Below are 20,423 nucleotides of genomic sequence, written 5' to 3' on the forward strand. Positions count from 1 at the left end.
ACTATAACATTCCAGCCAAACATCTTTCTACTCTCAGTCTTTGAATTATTTAAACGGAGAGACCATTGCAGTAACAATCTCTCTCTTCCATCCCATTATGGAAATTCCAACCAAGAATCTTGCTAGTCGGAGTCTTTGAAGTATTTGAATGGAGAGACCACTGCAGTACCGATCCCGCTCTCTCTCTTCCATCCTATTATGAGATGGAAGAGAGAGCGACAGAAAGTGACAGGTTGAGAGAGAGAGCGACAGCAATTGAGAGAAATACATTGACAGAGAGAGCTTGAGAAAAAGAGGAACAGAGAGGGAGTGAGGGTTTTAGCCTTTAATGAATGATATACATAGAATGAGACATTTTAGAACAAAGTGAAAAGAAAAGTGTATTTGTAAAATAAAATTAGTGAGATTTACTTTCAGTATGAACCCTAAACATTTGGAGTTGAAAAACAATTAAAGGAGGAGCACGTCTACAGACACACCTGGAACAGAACACTCACCTTTCAGTGTGAGGGCCTCTGACCTTGACCACTACACCACGCTTAATACTGTATTGTGCAGCCCCGAGAAAGACCTATGACATGCTATTCGCAGATCATGACGGCAAAGAGACTCAAATATTCCATCACTACAAAGGTTTGACAGTCAAAAGAAAAGGAAATAAACAGACTGCCATGACATACTAGGATTTATTCCTTCCACCTTGTGAGTGACAGTGCAAGATCTTTGCAGTAAGGCAGGGGTGACTCTGCCCTGCATCAAAACGTAACTTTGACATTCCAACCAAGGATCTTGCTAGTCGGAGTCTTTGAAGTATTTGAATGGAGAGACCACTGCAGTACCAGTCTCGCTCTCTCTTCCATCCTATTATGGGATGGAAGAGAGAGCGACAAAGTGACAGAGAGAGAGAGAAATTGGTAGAACTAGACTGACAGAGTCAGCTTAAGATAGAGAGAGGGAGAGTGTTTTTTAGGCCTTGAGGAATGACCTGTAGAATGAGATATTTTAGGAGAAAGTAAAAAGAAAAAGTGTAAACTGAGTGAGATTTGCTTTCGGTATGAATCTTAAACATTTAGAGTTAAAAATAATTTAAGTGAGAGGAACATCTACAAACACACCTGGAATAGAACCCACACCACTCAATGTGAGGGTTTTTGATTGTCACCTTTATGCCATAAGGGATTCCTTTATGCGTTGTCTCGAGAAAGAACTATGACATGCAGTCCACAGATCATGATGGCAAAGAGAAGTGTTAGAGAGCAAACTTTATAAACCAAAACTCAAGTATTAAATTGTAATTTGTAAATGTAAACTGTGTATAAAGACCTAACTGAAAAATGTGTGTTAGAAATATAGACATGTAGTTTAACACTATCAGCACACCCTCCCTGATGCGGGCCACGATCAGTGGTCGACGGCAGGGAGAGTTTTTTTTTTTTTTTTACCCCCTCAGGATATGGAGATGGGCTTCCGTATCTACCCCTGTACCTCCTCCCACCCAGCTGTGACATTAGCTAGACAATCTGATGTCACACTTTTACCCCACCGGAGGATCAAGGAGCAGACGAGTGTCCTCTCCCTACTCTGGTGGGGGAAAAAAAAAGGCCAAAACGGCCTCCCTAGATACAAGGGAGGCACCGATGGAAAGGGGAAAGTCTCCCCTTTCCATGGATGCCTTCCTGGCACCCTTTCTTGGCCATAGATTGCGCCACAGCCACGATCCACAACCAGGAAACAGCACTTGGCCCTAGGGATTGGCTTAAGCGGGGGGGGGGGGGGGGGGGGGGAAGAGGGTTTAATTGTTGTGGTTTTCCCGGGGGCTGCAATTAGACCCCAGGGAAACCACAAAGGTAAAAAAGAAATATATATATATATATATATATATATATATATATAAATAATAGAGAGAAAGAGAGAACTAGTTTTTAAAAATGTACAGGTTTCCTTAGGTGCCAGCTGAGCTGACACTTTCCAACAAAACACATCTGTTTTCATTGGAAAAATGTGATGTGTCCATGCTGTGTTTTGGGGTATTTCCTGTCACATGTACTAGGCCTACCCACGAAAGTGAAGTACCATTTTTATTGGGAGGCTTGGGGGAACACATAATAGAAGAACAAGTGTTATTGCCAATTGTCTTTATATGTACCAAATTAATTGCTGTATACCCAGCATACAATGAAAACCCATTGCAAGGTGTAACTCATTATTAGCTCTGGGCACCTTGGGTTCTCGATCAACCTAAAAAAACCTTTGTACTCTTACAACCAGAAGGGTCCAGCAGGCATAACAGTAGATTGCTTTAAAGAAATCTAACATAGGTGGAAAAAGTTATGGAAGAAAATGTAGACAGAAATGGCAGTTTTCTTTAACTCGTGTTCAATATTTTCTTTTATTTCAACTGTTACTTTCTGTAGGAAAATCTTGAAGGATCTACACACATGATCCCTTGCTGATTTCAGAATGTTGTCTACGTTTTACAAATGTTTAGATATCCAGAAGTCACCATTGGTTTCATACCCATTTCTGTCACTAACCGGAAGTGAAGCTGAAAGCACCAAAAAAGTAGAAATGGGGTATGTCCCAGTAAAATGCCCAGTGTTTTGAAAAATGTGTTTTTCCGATTCTAGTCTGCCTGTTCCTGAAAGCTGGGAAGATGGTGATTTTAGCACCAGAAACCTTTTGTTGATGTCATTTGCAGGGGGGGGGGGGGGGGGGAAATCAGATGCTTTCTTCTGCAGTGCTTTTTTCCCACTATTTTCTTTTAAACATATTTTAGCTAATGTCTTGGTCACCTCAAGAGTAACCCAAAACATCTGGGTACCTTTACAATCCCCAGAATATTGGGAAAACAGGACGCAAATTTGGTGCAGATAGCTTATGAGGACAAAAAGTTATAGGGGCCTAAGCCCAAATAGCCAAAAAAGGGAACACGGGGGGGGGGGGGGGTCGGGGGGGATGTCGGGATAGGCCCAGCAGCTAAGGAGTTAAAAACTTAATTTGAAAAAGACCACGCTTTGTGTGATCATATTCTGATCAAAGCTTTTTTGTTGCATCAGCTTTTGGAAAAAACTGGAAAGACGTAAATGCTGTAGAAACCGGTTTCAACAATGGAAGCAAGAGGTAATACTGCCGAATCGGATAGGATAATCGTTAATATGTTAAGTCTTGGTAATTCTGCTGAGTCACAGGTCTCACCAGTGGAACAACATCTTGACATTGAGTGTAGATCACATATCCTTTAATTGTGTAACAAATAAAGTAACATCGGAGGGAGTGTGTATGTGAGTGTGTGGGGGGGGGGGAAGACAAAAAAACACAGGCAGAAAGGGCAAGAGCAATGGAAAGGGAAAAATAAATACAATGTAAACAACAGGAAGGAAAACGAGGCACCGCAAATACAAAGTTTGAAACACTGCTGTCCAGACCTAAACAAAGCAAAATAAGCAAAATAAAAAATACTAGCAAATCAAAGAAGTCCAGATAAAACCAGTTGACAAGTTTCACAAAGTTTAAAAAAAAAAAAAAAAAAAACTTGAAACGTATAAATCTCCTTTTACACCCCAATGAATCCGACAGAGCTGTGGGAGCTACTAAAAGCATAAAACTAAACTAAGTATCCATACCCGCCGAGACAATAAATGAAACATTCACAGACGAAACTTTCAGACTACTAACAATTATAAAAACCCTTCAACATGATACTCTGCTCAGGGCAATTCACTGGAGCATGGTCGGAAGGACTCATAACCACATATGCAATACACACTAACAAGACTAATAGGACTGGCTTTGTTCTAATGCACATGGTTGTAAATGCATTGTATCCAAGCACAGCGAGAAGTAGCTGTATTTGTGAACACAAACAGCATGCATCGATGGACTCACACATCAACTCAAAGTTAATACATACCAGACCACAACACATACTTGCACATTCTGGTTAATAGAATGAACTAGGACAGTGGTTCCCAACCTTTTGACTTCTGTGGACCCCCACTTTATCATTACTGAAATTCGGGAACCCCCACTGACTCATTACTAAAAGCTGGGTATCTTATCTGTTAATATTATTTAATTTTCCAAGCAGTCGCGGACCCCCTGAGGAGGCTTCGCGGACCCCCAGGGGTCCCCGGACCACAGGTTGGGAACCACTGAACTAGGAGATAACCCGGTAGAGGGAATGGTGGGTTTTTCATCTTGCTAAAAGCAGAAGGATGGGAGATGGTGGTTTAATTAATTTATTAATGGCACACTATGCAGCGGAGAAAAGTGAACCCTGATTCACTTTTAAAAAGTAAATCACTATTCTGCCCCTTTTGTTATGTTGCATTTAATTTACTGCCCATGATCAACTACGCTTGCTGTCCATTAGATCTCTTAAGAAGGAGGCCGAGAAAAAGGAACTGCTTGAGCTTTTCCACAGCACCGCATGTATTGCAAGCATATCATCAAACACCTGATTATTTCTGAGGTATCCAAAGTATCCGGGAACGTAGCCGCGGGGGTAGGTGCTCCAGTGAACGCCGGAAATCACGAAAATTCATTGTGAACCGGGCAACAGGCCTGCGTGATCCCATGATACCCTTTCTTTAATGGAGATGGGTGACTGATAGGAAAGGAAAGCCAGTCCAGTTTACCTCCAGTAAGTGACTGATGACGTCTTGACTGTGAGCGTTAGATTGCAGGAGCTGATGATTTTTTCCTTTTTCCTCTGTTTTCAATTGGAGAAGTCCAATGATAAATTAGGTCCTGAAGAAGCGTCAGGGGATCCTGTTGGACCATAAGAGACGCGAAACATGTCGACCATGTGACCATATATTGAGGGATTGCGGATAAGCACCGTCTCCCTCTGCCCTCAAATTTTTTTGTACGAGTGTTTGAGCATTATCTCTTGTTTCACTCCCTTGTTGATTTTTTTTAATCTTGACCAATTCCCAACAGCAAGCAATAAATGATTTAGTGAGGGTTTTGAGCCAATTTTACCTTTTTTCTTGTTCTGTCCTCCCTCTTTTTGGGACCCACACTTGGCCCCACGGCTTCATCATTAACAAAAAGATCTCCGGCAAAGAGCCCCCCTTCGGGGGGTGCCCGTCAGGCATTGCAGTGCCGGCCTGACGAGGAGCTGTCCGATGATGAAGCATGACACCAAATATGGTGTGTGAGGACTTGTGCTCCTGATTATCAGGACTCTTTCCCCTCTTCCTTTCGCTCATTTTGGAACAGTGTATTATATTATATTATCAGTATCCAAAGTATAATCTTACGTGGACATCACACTTTATCTTCTTGTTTTGTTGTTTGTTTTAAAAATGGTTTCTCAATTAAAAAGGGAAGACTTTTGTCCAGAACATCTTATTTGGTATTTTAACTTTTCAAGATGGTAACTACACCACTAGATCAGTCGTTCCCAAACTTTCGATTTCTGTGGACCCCCACTTTATCAGTACTGGAACCGGGGACCCCCACTGAATCCTTATTGGAATCCAGGAACCCTCCCAATGAGTCACTACTGAAAGCTGGGGACCTAATCTGTTAATATTATTACATTGTCTAAGCTGTCACGGGCCCCTGAGGAGGCTTTGCGGAATCCCAAGGGTCCCCAGACCAGAAGTTGGGAACCACTTCACTAGATGATGGCAGTGCAAGAATACAGTTAGTCCTTTCCAGAGAATAGCCATGGACAATATCAGCTCACTCTTTCACACCTTACACCGAATGAACTATTCAAATATCGGGGCCATTCAACACCCACAGATACCTTACGGGTTACCACTCCGAGCAAACCATCAATTTACTGCAGATTTTAGATTCAGTATTTTAAAAGTGAGAGAATTTACTGATGTCTTGCAATTGGCAAAACTCTTGAGCAACAGAGACGTTTTCCACTCACAGGTACCAAACTTAATTTCCCACACTGCACTTTGATGAAGAGATCTAAACTTGCACCAAGAATTAAGAGTCTGCATAACATCCCATCTGATCAAAGGAAGACACGGAGCTCCAGCAGGTGGTCTGTCCACAAGCACAGTTATCCACTGTACGGCCACATATATAGAGAGTAAGTTTAGTCACAGATCCTCTCCAGATGGACTAATCTCAAATCTGCACTGACGAAATTACCACATGCTTGTGCAATAGTGAAAATTCATACGAATTGAATGACTGCCAGTGGCTGTTGATTATGGGCTGGTCAAGCTTACACCAGCCAGAGGGAGAAAGGGTGAGGCAATTTTCTGCTCTCTGTAGAGATTTAATTAAATCTGCTACAATTCTAAAGCCTTCTCTAACAAGCTTTAGAAATAGAAATGGTCGGTCCCAGACAGCACAGAGATATATGCATAACCAACAACAGATGGGAAATATGTTGTGTCATTTTAAATCGAGGAAACTAGGTATGCTTCAAAGGCAAAGTCCAACATGGATACCAAGCATACTATAGCACGTTTATGCCCTAACATATAAATACATCAGAATAATATTTAGAGGAACAATTACATGTTTTGTATATTTTCTAAAAGCATTTGATTGAAACTGCTTTGGGGAAAAGGTAATAAGATATACTTAGACCAATGTCCTCGCAAACAATGTGCAGCATAAAATGTAATAAAGTCAGACAGACCCATCCACAAGTAAACACTGAGACATGGAAGCGGTCTTAATCCAGCTTTAATGAATCTTTATATGAACCATCTAGCAGTCACTTTCGAAAGATTACAGCGCCCAGAATCACTGTTAGAGGATACAAAGAATGGCTAACTACTATTTGTAGATGATCCGGTCCTTTTGTCCCCAGCAAAATAAAATATATAACAAGGTCTCAAAATACTTCCCTCGAGCTCTGTGACAAAAGCCCCTGAGGTGTTTAGGATATTTATCATAGCAATAAACACCAATAATGCTGGCACTGAATTTTTTTTCAGGAATGAGAAATATCATAAATTAGAAGGTAAGCCCTGCAAAACATAAAGTGGATTTTAGTCCATTATACACCAAAATCTGCATCCAGAACTCTTTATCGGGCCTTTCCTCCCATTACATTTTGGCAGGTTTGACCTGCAGAAATGTATCAGGGCAAAGGAGTAGCCAGAAAATAAAACTACCTGCCCACTTAAACTGCCCTCTAATTACACCAAGCATGGAAAGCAATGAAACCCGACACTCCTTAAAAGTTTCTTGAAAACGATTACCCCCTATTCATCCATGTACCCATTTATCCATTCAACCTTCCATCTATACAGCAATCTAGCTGTACATCCCCATTTCTGGCAGCTGATGGGGTGCCTATATTCCAATCAGGCAAAGCCTAGGCATAACCACACAAATGTGTGGACTGAGAAGCAGCAGTACAGTAAACTACTACTTTCTTCTGCTCCCTTGTGAGCAATGCTTTCAATGGTACTGGGCCGAAAGGGTAAAGGGAGATTAAGAAACAGAAAATGGCCAATCACTGCATGGTTTCAAAATAAAGGTATTGGCTAATAGTGATTGGCCATGCTCAGTGGGCCTCCGACCCCTGTGCTGTTTCGTGTGTACAGACCACACCACTCTAGCCATTGCTATTTGCGATTTATGCTAGCAAACAGTATGAGAGCAGTGCAAGGATTAGGCAGAGTCATGCAAACCCTGGCCTCCTTATGTGACTAAGGGGCTATGGCTTTGATTCCCTCCGTCTCACTAACCTTACGCTTGTAAGAGAGGCCTCAGGTGCACATGTTGGGCTATATGGGAAAAGATACCGATCCAGCTCGACATACGCATTTCAATGTCACTTGCCTGGAGTCCTGCTGTCAATGTAACCCCATCCCTGTCCTTACTCAAACACAGAAAGGTACCTCTGCTTTCCAACCACCCACCTGTCCGCAATTATCCATACTTTTTTCTGTTCATCTATCCTTCCATAATTTTTACTTCCACCCATCCTTTAACTCATGTCTATGAATTTAGTATTGTATCCCTCCATCCTGTTATTAATCCACCTATTCACTCTTCTCCATCTTCACTTTTACTTGATGATCCTTTCCCTCCAAATGTTCATCCATAAATCTATATATCCTTTCTCTTTTCCTTTCATTCATTTTTTTTTCATCCTTCTGTTTTTTTCATTTCGTTTCTTTAACATTCCCTTCCTTGCTGTCACCATTCCTTCCCCCTCTAACTCTATCTTTGCCTTCTCTATCCATCATTTTTCTCTCATCTCTCTGCTCCTGGTGTGTTTTCCCTAGTCTTTTTGCTTCTGACCTCCCATTTTTGATCCTGTGCTGAATTTCGATTTTGCTGGCTTTAGGACTCAGGGCCCTTTAGCCTCTATTGACCAGTGCTAAAGTGCAAGTGCTCCCTCTCTAAATTGTATTGGTGATTGGTTTATCCACGATTGGCTTATCTGATTTACTAGTAAGTCCCTAGTAAAGTGCGCTATGCATGCCCAGAGCCTGTAAATAGAATGCTACTAGTGGGCCTGGTGCACTGATTGTGCTTCCCACATGAGTAGCCCTGCAAACATGTCTCAGACCTGCCATTGCATTGTCTGTGTGTGCAGTTTTAAACTGCCATGTTGACATGGCAAGTGCACAGTCTTACCAGACCCAAACCTTCCCTTTTACTACATGTAATTCACCCCTAAATTAGGCCAAAGGCAGTCCTACGGGCAGGGTGCAGTGTATTTAAAAAGTAGGACATGTACTGGTGCACTCTACATGTCCTGATAGTGAAATACTGCTAAACAATGTTTTCACTATTGCAAGGCCTATCTCTTCCATAGGGTTACATGGGGGTTGCCTTGAAATATCTTTTAGTGTAATTTTCCATTGGGAGCAGATATAGATTATGAATTTGGGGTCTCTGAACTCACAATTTAAAAATACATCTTTTGGTGAAGTTGTTTTAACTGGGAGTTTGAAAATACCACTTTCAGAAAGTGGGCATTTCATGCTTAACCATTCTGTGCCTCTACATACCTGCTGAATACAAATCTGGGTCAGGATAACAGTTGGGCTATTTGTGTATTCACTCTAGACAGTCACACAAAGGAAGCTGAGGTGTGCCCCGCATACCCTGATAGCCCATCACCAGGCTGATGGGTCTTCCTTAGCTATAGTGGTGGGAGGAGCCGACACTCGCACCTGAATAGGGCTGTGCCTGTCCTCACACAAAACAGTCCCCCATCCCCCTGAAGTGTGTATGGGGGGCTAGGACAAGGAAAGGGAAGGTCTTCTGCACTACAAAGACTTCTCTTTGAAGTTTGCCTACTTCAAAGACAGAAATGGGTATAGGTACTGGACTTCTGACACCACATAGTTAGAATCCATCTAGACTGAGTAAATTCTGCCAGGAAGAAGAGCTGGATTCTGTTGGAGGGTTTGCCACTCTGCCTGTTGATTTGTTGTGCTGGCCTGCTGCTTGCTGCTTCAGTCCTGGGAGTGAAAGGACTGGACTTTGCTTTATACGTCCTGCTCCCAAAGGTTATCCAGTGGCTTGGAATAAGCTTCCTCCTGTTAAGACGTCTCAGAGACAGAGTCAATCTGCCAGTGCCTGGGCTCTTCTGCTGAGAGTCCTAGCTTGCCAAGTGGTACCAACTTCAGTCCCTAGACCCTTGGAAGTACAAGCTGGTGATCTGAAGGAGAAAATACATGCCTCAATGCACTGTGTCTTAAGAATCGAAGCAGCAGCTGTCTCACGACTTAAGAGGTGACATAGCGTCTGCCCCCTGGCTGGAGAATCAACGCAGCTCATGCCTTGTGGCTGTAGAATCGACCCAGCACCTGTTTCACCGCAGTTCCTTCAACACTGCTCAGCTGGATTTTCCATGCACCGCCCCTGGGTGGCAAATATTTAACAACCCTGTACCGCAGTAAGGAACCAAGGCTGCATGTCCGAAAATTGACGCATTGCCTTTCCTGCGAGGAAAGAATTAACGCATCAGCTCCCTGCCAATATGGAACTAACCCCTTGTCTCACCAACGAAGAAAGAATCAACTCACCACCTCCACTATGCAGCAAAGGGACTGACTGATGCATCGCTTTGCTTTTCTAGTGCCTCACCTCCCCTATGGCCCGCATTGTCTTTGTGCTAAAGAGATACAGCCATTGATTCCTATGGATTAAGACTTACTTAAACATTTAAAAAGAGGTATTTTGGCTTGTGTATGTTAGATTTTTGTCATTTTGGTCTTGTTTTACTCCGAAAAATATCAGCTATTTTTCTAAACTGGTGTAGAGTACATTTGTGGTGTTTTCACTGTGTTACTGTGTGTGGGTGCATATACTTTACACAGTGCCTCGGAGATGACCCTGCCCGCTCAAGCCAAGCTACCAACGGGGTGAGAGCAGGGGTTATCTTAGCTGTGTGACTCCCTTACCCCGACTGGACTAGAGTGAGGTTCCCTACTTGATCAGTATGTCAACCACTGCCAAATAGAGACCCCTCTTCTAACACCTCCTCCTCCATTTTTCTCATCCTTTGTTTTTACCACTGTGCCCGTGGCATGGTTGTACCTAAAAGTGTAATTAGCATTTCCTGCACACTTGCAGACAGAAGAGCCAAGAAACAGCTAATTACAGTTTATGTAGGATCCAGTTCACCAGCCTTTTTGTTCCAGCGGCAGCCCCCACTTAAGCTGCAGGAGTGGGTGTTCCCTACGCAACTCTAGGGAACTATTCTAAAGGTGCAAACATATTGCACTTGTAATTGCAATCCCGGTGCAAACTGGCATGAGAACATGGGTCGTAAAGTAAAGAGCGCTCATATTCGAGGCCCAAAGACTCTGGTGATCACTATTATACAAAAACAAAACTAGTAGTGTGAAATCTCAGGGCTCACATATGGCAACAGTCACAACAAGTGGGAAAGTGGCTAAAAAAAAACAATTATCGGGTGTAATATAGACTCGTATTGAGAGAATACATAAGCGCTTCCTTCAGTGACCAGAGCAGAACTTGGAAAGCACAAGTTATACAAAAGTATACCACGAGAACAAAATGAAAGCAAATGTTCCCCTTGCAAGCTTTACACACCGCACTGGAAAACAAGCCTCCTGAAAGGAATGGAGGAATGACCCCTTACAAAAGTGCATTGTACAAAATGTTTAGATACAAGTTCAGTTCCCCAATTACGAGGAAATAGTATCGAAGGCAATTCTCTCACAAGATCGCTAACCGCAAAGCTGAAGGGTAAATGGAAGATTTTGCTCCTGCTGGTAGATACAAAAAAATGGCAGAAAAGGGAGTTGTTTTGCTATCACCCTCCGACACCACAAAACCTGTCTATAAACCTAAAACACATCAGCCATGAGCATGCAAAGCTTTGGCACTGCTAGTAAACCAGGTACCCTTATTGAGAGGAATGCGATTGAGAAACAGTAACACAAAGAGGGAATCAGGGAAAGGCAGAAAGAAACGGAAAACACGTCAGAGTGGGAGAGAGAAACGGAGAGAGGTTCGGAAAAAGAGCAGGGGGAGAGAGGGAAGACAAGGGAAAAACTAGGAAATAAAGAAAAAAACGGAAAAGAAAGCCAAATATACGAGATGACAGAGAAAGGCACAAAAGAGCCGATAGATAAGGTAATGAAAGACTGTCATAGATGAATGCATGTGTAAGAGGAGGAAAGTGCATAGAATGCGATGGGGACATAGAGGTATTGGGTGCCGCAAGGCTTTAAGTGGAATGAAAAAGTTGGGGGTTTCTAAAGGTTGCAGGTGGAATCGTCAAAGAATGACTGAATTATTTACAAGAGGGCCTATGTAAGTGAAGACATGGCTTAAAAATGCGAACTGAAACCCTGCACACCCAAAATAATATTTACGTTTCTCTTTGAAAGCCTTCTGTTATTGGTCTTCAGAGTACATCAATCACTCCTGTGCTCCCCTTCGCACCACTTTCCACTGCGACACAGCCTTTTCGATGCACATGGTTCTGAAATCTTCCAACTGCATATTTTACACATCATTTCTTTCCCCATCCAAACCCTCTTTTACTTTTTCCTTCTGCAGGTACTTCCTAGTATCTCCTTCCCTCCAGTATCCCCACAATGTTCTACTTTTATGCTGTGGATACTTCAACGGTTTTGAGGCCGCACGCTACCATTGCCCTGTTCAGAGGCCAAGGACTGGATGGGCAAGAATTCTGAAAAACTGTACTACTGACAGACAGGAACTGTGATAAACTCACACTGCCTCAACTCCAGAGCAATTATGGCCTGTATAAACACTCACAACCAGTGCCCACACGGGCAGCGCAGTTCACAATATGCACAACACTAGATTAATAGTTTGCACGAAACCCTACGGAACTACAGCATTCTGAAAAAAAGCAAACAGTCTGAGGGTGGCAAGTTACGTAAGAGTTGGCGTACAAAGGAACTACCTCCCCGACATTTATTACATTAATCGTCTTTACATTCATTGTAAAGATATCGTGGTTGATAAACTGAATAGTATTTCCTTGTATATCATTTTAGGACCCGATAAGGACCAGTTTCAAAGTCGGTATTTAATTCATCCGAGGCGGACACACGGATGATCCCGGTCCAGTCAGATCTCAAGGGTACCAACACCGTCATCAGAACGCGAGGTGGAAACAACGTCATACATGTGTGTATGTTTACCCAGTGCGAGACTGAGGAAGCGCTTCCCACATAATTCTCCGAACCCACAGCACAGCGAGATACGCTGCAAGGTCGCTGTGCATTCCAAGGACAAAATGGCCCGGTCCTTGAAAACGAGCAAGTCACAAGACGAGAAGTAGATCCCGGGAAGGATAATGGACTGGAGTTGTTTGCACTTGTCTGGGGTGTTCGGTCGGTCCTAGTACCCCGCAGAGGGGCGGCTGCCGCAGCAGCGAAGTGAGCAGCAGCGCGCAGGGTGAGATGAGATGCCGAGAGCCTTCGGGGAAGTTCTCTTGCGGGACCAGGCTCTGCAGCTGCCAGGTGGCACGGTTTGCTCTTTCCGCGCTGGCTCTATGTGTCCCTTCTTCACCCTTGAACGTGTATGTGTTCACTGTAGGTTCAACCCAAGGTCCAAACCCACTGCAAGACGCCCCGTTTGATTGCTTGCCTCACGGGTATACATACGGTGGTTACATCGGGGTCTACGTTCGCTGGCCTCCCACAGATTCCCAGTACGGCCGTGAAATGAAGTTTTCCCTTCTTTGCGTGTTGCCTCCTTTCCCTGGTTTCGCCTTTTCTTTTTCCCAAATGTCTAGGCAACATATTTCAGTTAATTAATGCCCCCTTCCCTTCCGAGTTGGCAGAGTTTCGTTGCTGCCACTTATTTCACTGGAGGCCACCCCCAACACCACAGGGATGGTTTTGGAGCCCCGGGCCATTTGCATATAAAGTGACACATTCAGGGCTGTTAGCATCTCAATAGATCACTCTGCCCCCAAAGCTGCTTTATGCAGCCCCTCCTGGGCTACAACCCATCCTTCTCAGCCGCCTACCAGCACCTATTTTACGCCCATGAAGGGCTGGAAGTGTGAACGTTGCTCATCATCTGAGAGGGTTAAAACTGCTGGGGAGCTACACTGGGACGATGGGCGTCCGTGGTGCCCCCGAAGGAGCAGCTGGGTAGGAAGGAGGCTTGAATGCAGAACAAACCTGCAGAATGTGTCTCCAGTGTACCGCCGTGGCCTGGCAGTGCATGGTGCGGGCCCCGTGTTGGTGGGCTGCGTGTGGGGCCCTGGCAGCTGTCCACACTGCCCGTGCCTACAGCCTTGCCCCGCAACCCCAAATAAGTAATCATTGTGAACATGTTGCCCCTCTAGAAGTGACCTAACTCCATTAATACTAACGACATACCTGGCCTCACCCCGGTGTATACATTTGACTCCTGATTTGTAAGCCAAAAATTGCTTCATTTTACCCACTTCCATCCCTCTAAACTCTTTATGGTTCCATTCAGTTTCACAGACAATTACATTTCCTTTATTAGTTGGCATCTATGCGCCCACCTACGTGAAGTGTTCATTTTGACTGCTGCCTCTAGTCCTATGACCTATTGTAGTTGGATAAAAGCCGCTTTAGTCTGGGAAGCGCCATGTTGTTGCTGTTAACTCTCCCATGGTGACCTGCCAGAGTTGTACAGATACTTAGTGCGCTCATTCGTGCAATGGGGATGTGGGCAACCACCTTTACCAACTGTGCAATCCTCTCTCCCCCCATAAAGGCAACAGACTCAACTCCTTGCGATAGGACGCAGCAAATTTACTTCACATGAAACAAGATGGTATAACAACCACCTCCATCAATAACATTACACAATAGAAAATAAAGCACAATACACAGCAAACATGAACACGGAATTGCACATATCCGGTTTACATCCCCATTTGGGGGCAGCATAGTGCAGAAAGACCTTTTGAGATAAAGTGACACATCAAACATTTCTGACAGCTCCAGAGACCACATAGCGCATTGGTCCCTGTCAGGGCATCCCGTGACTCTTGGTCACACCCCACATAACATAATATAATCTCCTGGGTACCCAAGGTAGGGCCAGAAGTGTAGGGCTACCAGCAGGTCAGCCCCCCTTCCAACCAGCCTCACATCTGCAAGGATTCTCCCAAAGGAGGTAGCCAACTGGGCAACTTAGTGCCCTCAAGAATCAGTGCTGTTATTTGGTTACAATGGGCTCTGATGTAGACCTGTTCGGGTGAGTGGTAAGACTAAGTACGCAACCTCTGTGTTGCGGCACATCAGGTGACAAAGAGGGGGCCATCGGGCACTCGCCCACATTTAAGGGGGGATAATACTTTACCCCCTCCCCTCCGTCGCATACCCCATGACCACTTCAGGTCACAACCCATCTCAGGTTCCCCCACCCCCCGCGGTGGAGCAACTAATGACGCCCACCAGCAAAAGGCGATGGGCTCTTAGCCATTCTTCGCTCTGTGAATTGGTTTATTTTACAGGGAGTGCAGAATTATTAGGCAAATGAGTATTTTGACCACATCATCCTCTTTATGCATGTTGTCTTACTCCAAGCTGTATAGGCTCGAAAGCCTACTACCAATTAAGCATATTAGGTGATGTGCATCTCTGTAATGAGAAGGGGTGTGGTCTAATGACATCAACACCCTATATCAGGTGTGCATAATTATTAGGCAACTTCCTTTCCTTTGGCAAAATGGGTCAAAAGAAGGACTTGACAGGCTCAGAAAAGTCAAAAATAGTGAGATATCTTGCAGAGGGATGCAGCACTCTTAAAATTGCAAAGCTTCTGAAGCGTGATCATCGAACAATGAAGCGTTTCATTCAAAATAGTCAACAGGGTCGCAAGAAGCGTGTGGAAAAACCAAGGCGCAAAATAACTGCCCATGAACTGAGAAAAGTCAAGCGTGCAGCTGCCACGATGCCACTTGCCACCAGTTTGGCCATATTTCAGAGCTGCAACATCACTGGAGTGCCCAAAAGCACAAGGTGTGCAATACTCAGAGACATGGCCAAGGTAAGAAAGGCTGAAAGACGACCACCACTGAACAAGACACACAAGCTGAAACGTCAAGACTGGGCCAAGAAATATCTCAAGACTGATTTTCTAAGGTTTTATGGACTGATGAAATGAGAGTGAGTCTTGATGGGCCAGATGGATGGGCCTGTGGCTGGATTGGTAAAGGGCAGAGAGCTCCAGTCCGACTCAGACGCCAGCAAGGTGGAGGTGGAGTACTGGTTTGGGCTGGTATCATCAAAGATGAGCTTGTGGGGCCTTTTCGGGTTGAGGATGGAGTCAAGCTCAACTCCCAGTCCTACTGCCAGTTCCTGGTAGACACCTTCTTCAAGCAGTGGTACAGGAAGAAGTCTGCATCCTTCAAGAAAAACATGATTTTCATGCAGGACAATGCTCCATCACACGCGTCCAAGTACTCCACAGCGTGGCTGGCAAGAAAGGGTATAAAAGAAGGAAATCTAATGACATGGCCTCCTTGTTCACCTGATCTGAACCCCATTGAGAACCTGTGGTCCATCATCAAATGTGAGATTTACAAGGAGGGAAAACAGTACACCTCTCTGAACAGTGTCTGGGAGGCTGTGGTTGCTGCTGCACGCAATGTTGATGGTGAACAGATCAAAACACTGACAGAATCCATGGATGGCAGGCTTTTGAGTGTCCTTGCAAAGAAAGGTGGCTATATTGGTCACTGATTTGTTTTTGTTTTGTTTTTGAATGTCAGAAATGTATATTTGTGAATGTTGAGATGTTATATTGGTTTCACTGGTAATAATAAATAATTGAAATGGGTATATATTTGTTTTTTGTTAAGTTGCCTAATAATTATGCACAGTAATAGTCACCTGCACACACAGATATCCCCCTAACATAGCTAAAACTAAAAACAAACTAAAAACTACTTCCAAAAATATTCAGCTTTGATATTAATGAGTTTTTTGGGTTCAATGAGAACATGGTTGTTGTTCAATAATAAAATTAATCCTCAAAAATACAACTTGCCTAATAATTCTGCACTCCCTGTAGTTTGTGACTGTCTTCCTAAGACTTGAATAGTTACATAAATCCATCGTTTCTCTTTAGAGTACCTCGTTTTCTTCTTACCTCTCTTCCTATGAACTGACGTAATTTCATAGATATTTCTCTCTAAAGGGCCGTGTTTCGGCTGTTACCTCGCTCCCTATGCCCTCTCTGTGAAGTGCTTTCTTTTGAGTGCTTGTTCTCTCAGTGTGATTTGCCACAGACACATGCCTCTTTCATCTGTGGCACGGCGAGGGGTGCGAGCGTTGCCTGTCCCCCTGTGAAGTTCCGTAGGTTCTCTCGTGCCCCCTTCGATGTGAAGTGGTACGGTTAGGATGTGAGGTGGCATGACATTATGGCTCTCCCCGGGGAGTGCCAGAGCGTGGCTTCTACCTCCGATGGTCCTACCTCTGTGGTACGTTAGTTCGTACACTTTGCTAGCTTAGTAGAGTGGCCCAAGAAGCGCAGCGGGGTCCCTTTGTTCCGTCCCCCACATGAATGAGGGATGAGAGGGGATGGAGAAAGGAGCGCGGCGGCAAAAGGAGATGGCAGCATTGTGTATATACCTGCGTCGTCAGCGGCCAGGCAGCGGTGGGCGGCTGTGGAGAGCAGCAGCAGCATGGCCGGCAGCGCGGACCCTGGGAGGCGCATGGTAGCGGCGTGTGTCTGAGCCGGCAGGTCGGTGGAGTGAAGGTTGAAGTGACTCGGCTCCCCTGGCTTCCTGTCTGAGTCACGGAGACTCCCGAGAGAACTGAGCAAACAGGCGCCTCCCCCAGCTGTTATAGCACCGCAGCAAACCCCTCCTCCCTCTGGACCCTTTCATTAATAATTCAAGAATTCGTGCTCCTCTCCACTGGCCGGCTGTGGAAGCATCGGCAGTTTCCCTCGGTTAAACAAATGACCTTTAGGAGCTCAGAAAATATCGTCTTCGCCCTGTCACCCTCTGCATGTCTTCCTGGTGGGAGCCCCGACACATGACAGCTTTTAAAATATGACTTTGATTTCCGGAACAATTATCAAAGAGAATTGGCTGAATCACAAAACACTTTTGGCTGGCGGTGTTAAAATGGTAGTTGATTTGAGTACTTTTTACCACGTACTATGCAAACAGGATTCTAGAAGTGTTAATGTGTGACTAGAACGCTTGGAGCACACTGCACCCAGGACATTACGTGGGCAGGGTCCCTGCAGGTTTGAGAACCCTTAGCAATGAAAACAAGCATTGGCAAAGGCAATAGGTCTCGCCTATGCAAGAGCTTTTGGCTTCATCAATATGTTTTAGCCATGTTGTACACCAGCTTGGCCGCTGTTCAGCAAGGCTATGAGTTAGTGGCATAAAATCGAGTGGTGTGGAGTAGAGTGTCGTAAAGTAGAGTGTCAGAGAGGGGTGTTATAGAGTAACCGAGAGGCGTGGAGTGGAGTCGAGTGGAATGGCATTGAGTGTTGTGGAGTGTCATGGAGGGAATAGAGTATCGTAGAGTGAAAGAGCGTAGAGTGGACTAGCGTGCCAGAGTGGCCTAGAACATTAAAGAGTGGAGTGGCGGAGGGCAAAGTGGAGAAGCATAGATGATGTTGCATATAGCGGAATAGAGTGTTGGTAGAGTAGAGTGACATAGAGTGCAGTAGATTGTCATAGACTGGCGTGTCATAGATTGGAGCAGTGTGGTAGAATGGAATGGCATAGAGTGTTGGAGACTGGAGTAGCACAGAGTGTCATACTACAGTGGCACAGAGTGCCGTGGACTGGAGTGACGTAGAGTGGAGTAGTAGAGTGGAGTAGTATGTAGTAAAATGGAGTGGAGTAAAATGGCATGGAGTGGTGTAGAAAGAGTCATGTAGAGCATCATAGAGTGGAGTAGTGTCGTTGGGTGCAGTGGAGTATCATAGAGTTTAATGGAATAGACTGGAGTGTTGTAGACTGGAGTAGAGTGGCCTAGAGTGAAGTGGAATAAAGTACAGTGATGAAGAGTAGACTAGCAGAGAGTGCAGTGGCTTAGAGTGCATGGTTTTTGAGTAATGTAGCATACAGTGCATTGGCGTAGAGTTGTGCAGATTAGAGTGTAGTGGCACAGAGTAGAGTGCAATGTCACAGGGTGGAGTGGTGCAGGGAGTAGTGGCACAGGGTGGAGTAAAGTGCATAGACTGCAGTGGCATAGAGTAGATTGTTCCTGAGTAGAGTGAAGTGGTGCAGGAAAAAGTGAAGTGGTGCAGAATAGGGTGCAGAGGCATAGAATGCAGTGGCATATTATGGCATAGAGAGCAGTGGTGTGCAGTGGTGAAGAGTAGAGTGACATAGAGTGCATTAGTGAAGAGATGAGTGGTGCAGAGTAGAGTGCAGTGTCATAGAGAACAGTAGCATAGAGTGCAGTGATGCAATGTAGTATAGAGTTCATTGACAGAGAGTGCAGTCTCACAGAATAGAGTGTCTTAGAGTGCAGTGGCGTAGAGTGCATTGTCAGAGAGTAGAGTGTTGCAGAGTAGAGTGCTGTGGAGAGCAGCTGCATTCAGTACAGTAGTCCAGAGTAGAATAGAGTGGCATAGAGTGCAGTGACACAGAATGCAATGGTGTAGAGTGGCGTAGCATGCAGTGGCTTAGAGTAAAGTTTTGTAGACTAGACTATAGTGACGTAGAGTGCAGTGGTGCAGAGTAGTTGGCATAAAGTGCAGTGGTTTAGAGTGCATTTGTTTTGAATAAAGTGGTGTAGATTGCTTTGAGTAGGGTCCAGTGGTTTAACACAGAGTGGCTTAGAGTAGAGTAGTGTAGAGTGGTGCAGCATAGAAAAGAGTGGCATAGGATGCAGTGGTGCAGAGTAGATTGCTTAAGAGAAGAGTGAAGTGGCATAGAGTGGAGTGTGCAGAGCAGAGTGGAGTGGCCAGAGTGGAGTTGTGTGGAGTGCAGTGGTAAAGAGTGCTGTGGTGCATAGTAAAGTAGAGTGCATTGGCAGAGAGTAGAGTGGTGCAGAGCAAAGTACAGAGGTCTAGAGTAAAGTGGTGTTGAGTGTCGTGGCATAGTGTAGATTGGCATAGAGTTTAGTGGCAGTGTGCTGCTTTACTCTTCAGAATATCAAAACTATGCACTTCAGGATATTTTAAGGCACAATGTAAAGCAATCACTCTCAAACACCTTCGTAAGTAGAATAATCAAGTTTATTTAAGGGGCAAGTTCTCAGCTAGCAAAACTAAACCACACTAATATATATATATATATATATATATATATACATCAGGAGAATAACATGAGAATAATGATAAAGATATAAGCACTCTGTGAATAATTGCAAGAGTAAGTGCATATAATACAAGCACACACAATATATCTCAATGCTCAATAGCATGAAAATGACTGCAAGAATAAGTGCATATTACGCGCGCACACACAATATACTTCAATGCTCAATAGCATGAAAATGACTGCAAGAATAAGTACACATTACGCGCGCACACACAATACACTTAATAAATTGAAAAGCTTCACCGAAAAGAGCGTCTGCATCCCTCCGCCGTACACAAAGCTGGGGAACCCAAATCAGCTAGCACAGGGAGCCTCTGTTCGGGACAATCAGTCCTCCTGGCGTTGCGTCCAACCCAGAAGAGAGTTCCTAAACCAGCCCATCCAGGCCCCCAACTTTTATAGTATTTACTAACGCCCAGGAGTCTTTTCTAGAAAAAGACCCCCTCTTTTACAAATTGTGCAATCGGCGGTACCTTGTTCACCCTTCGAGACGTCTCCTCAGAACGGGCCAAGTTCCCAGGAGAGGACTCCAAGGTGAAGCTTGCATTCCTCCTTGTGTACAGGCAGCTTGCATTCCTCCTTGTGTACAGGCGCATCCCCCTGTTGTTCTAACTGATAGCTCGTGGAATGTAAATAGCGCCCTTCGTACCAGGCAGATGGAGCGAAGTTGAGCAGAAAAACACCCCACCCTTCAGCTTGCCGAAGCTTGTGGAAAAACACAGAACAGTGCCTT

The 20,423-nt window shown here is 44.6% G+C and overlaps 1 protein-coding gene across 1 annotated transcript in view; it reads right to left on the reverse strand.

Annotated features, from left to right (window-relative positions):
- Positions 1-17,415, reverse strand: part of EMB (embigin) — a 180,766-nt gene extending 163,351 nt beyond the window's left edge. Inside the window, exon 1 of the mRNA XM_069221598.1 lies at positions 17,025-17,415. Coding sequence (XP_069077699.1) covers positions 17,025-17,109 — 85 coding nt within the window. The 5' untranslated portion in view covers positions 17,110-17,415. The remainder of the gene's footprint in view (positions 1-17,024) is intronic.
- Positions 17,416-20,423: the final 3,008 nt, after the last annotated feature.

The sequence above is a fragment of the Pleurodeles waltl genome, chromosome 1_1 (genome assembly GCF_031143425.1).
Source record: "Pleurodeles waltl isolate 20211129_DDA chromosome 1_1, aPleWal1.hap1.20221129, whole genome shotgun sequence".
NCBI classification, from domain to species: Eukaryota; Metazoa; Chordata; class Amphibia; order Caudata; family Salamandridae; genus Pleurodeles; species Pleurodeles waltl.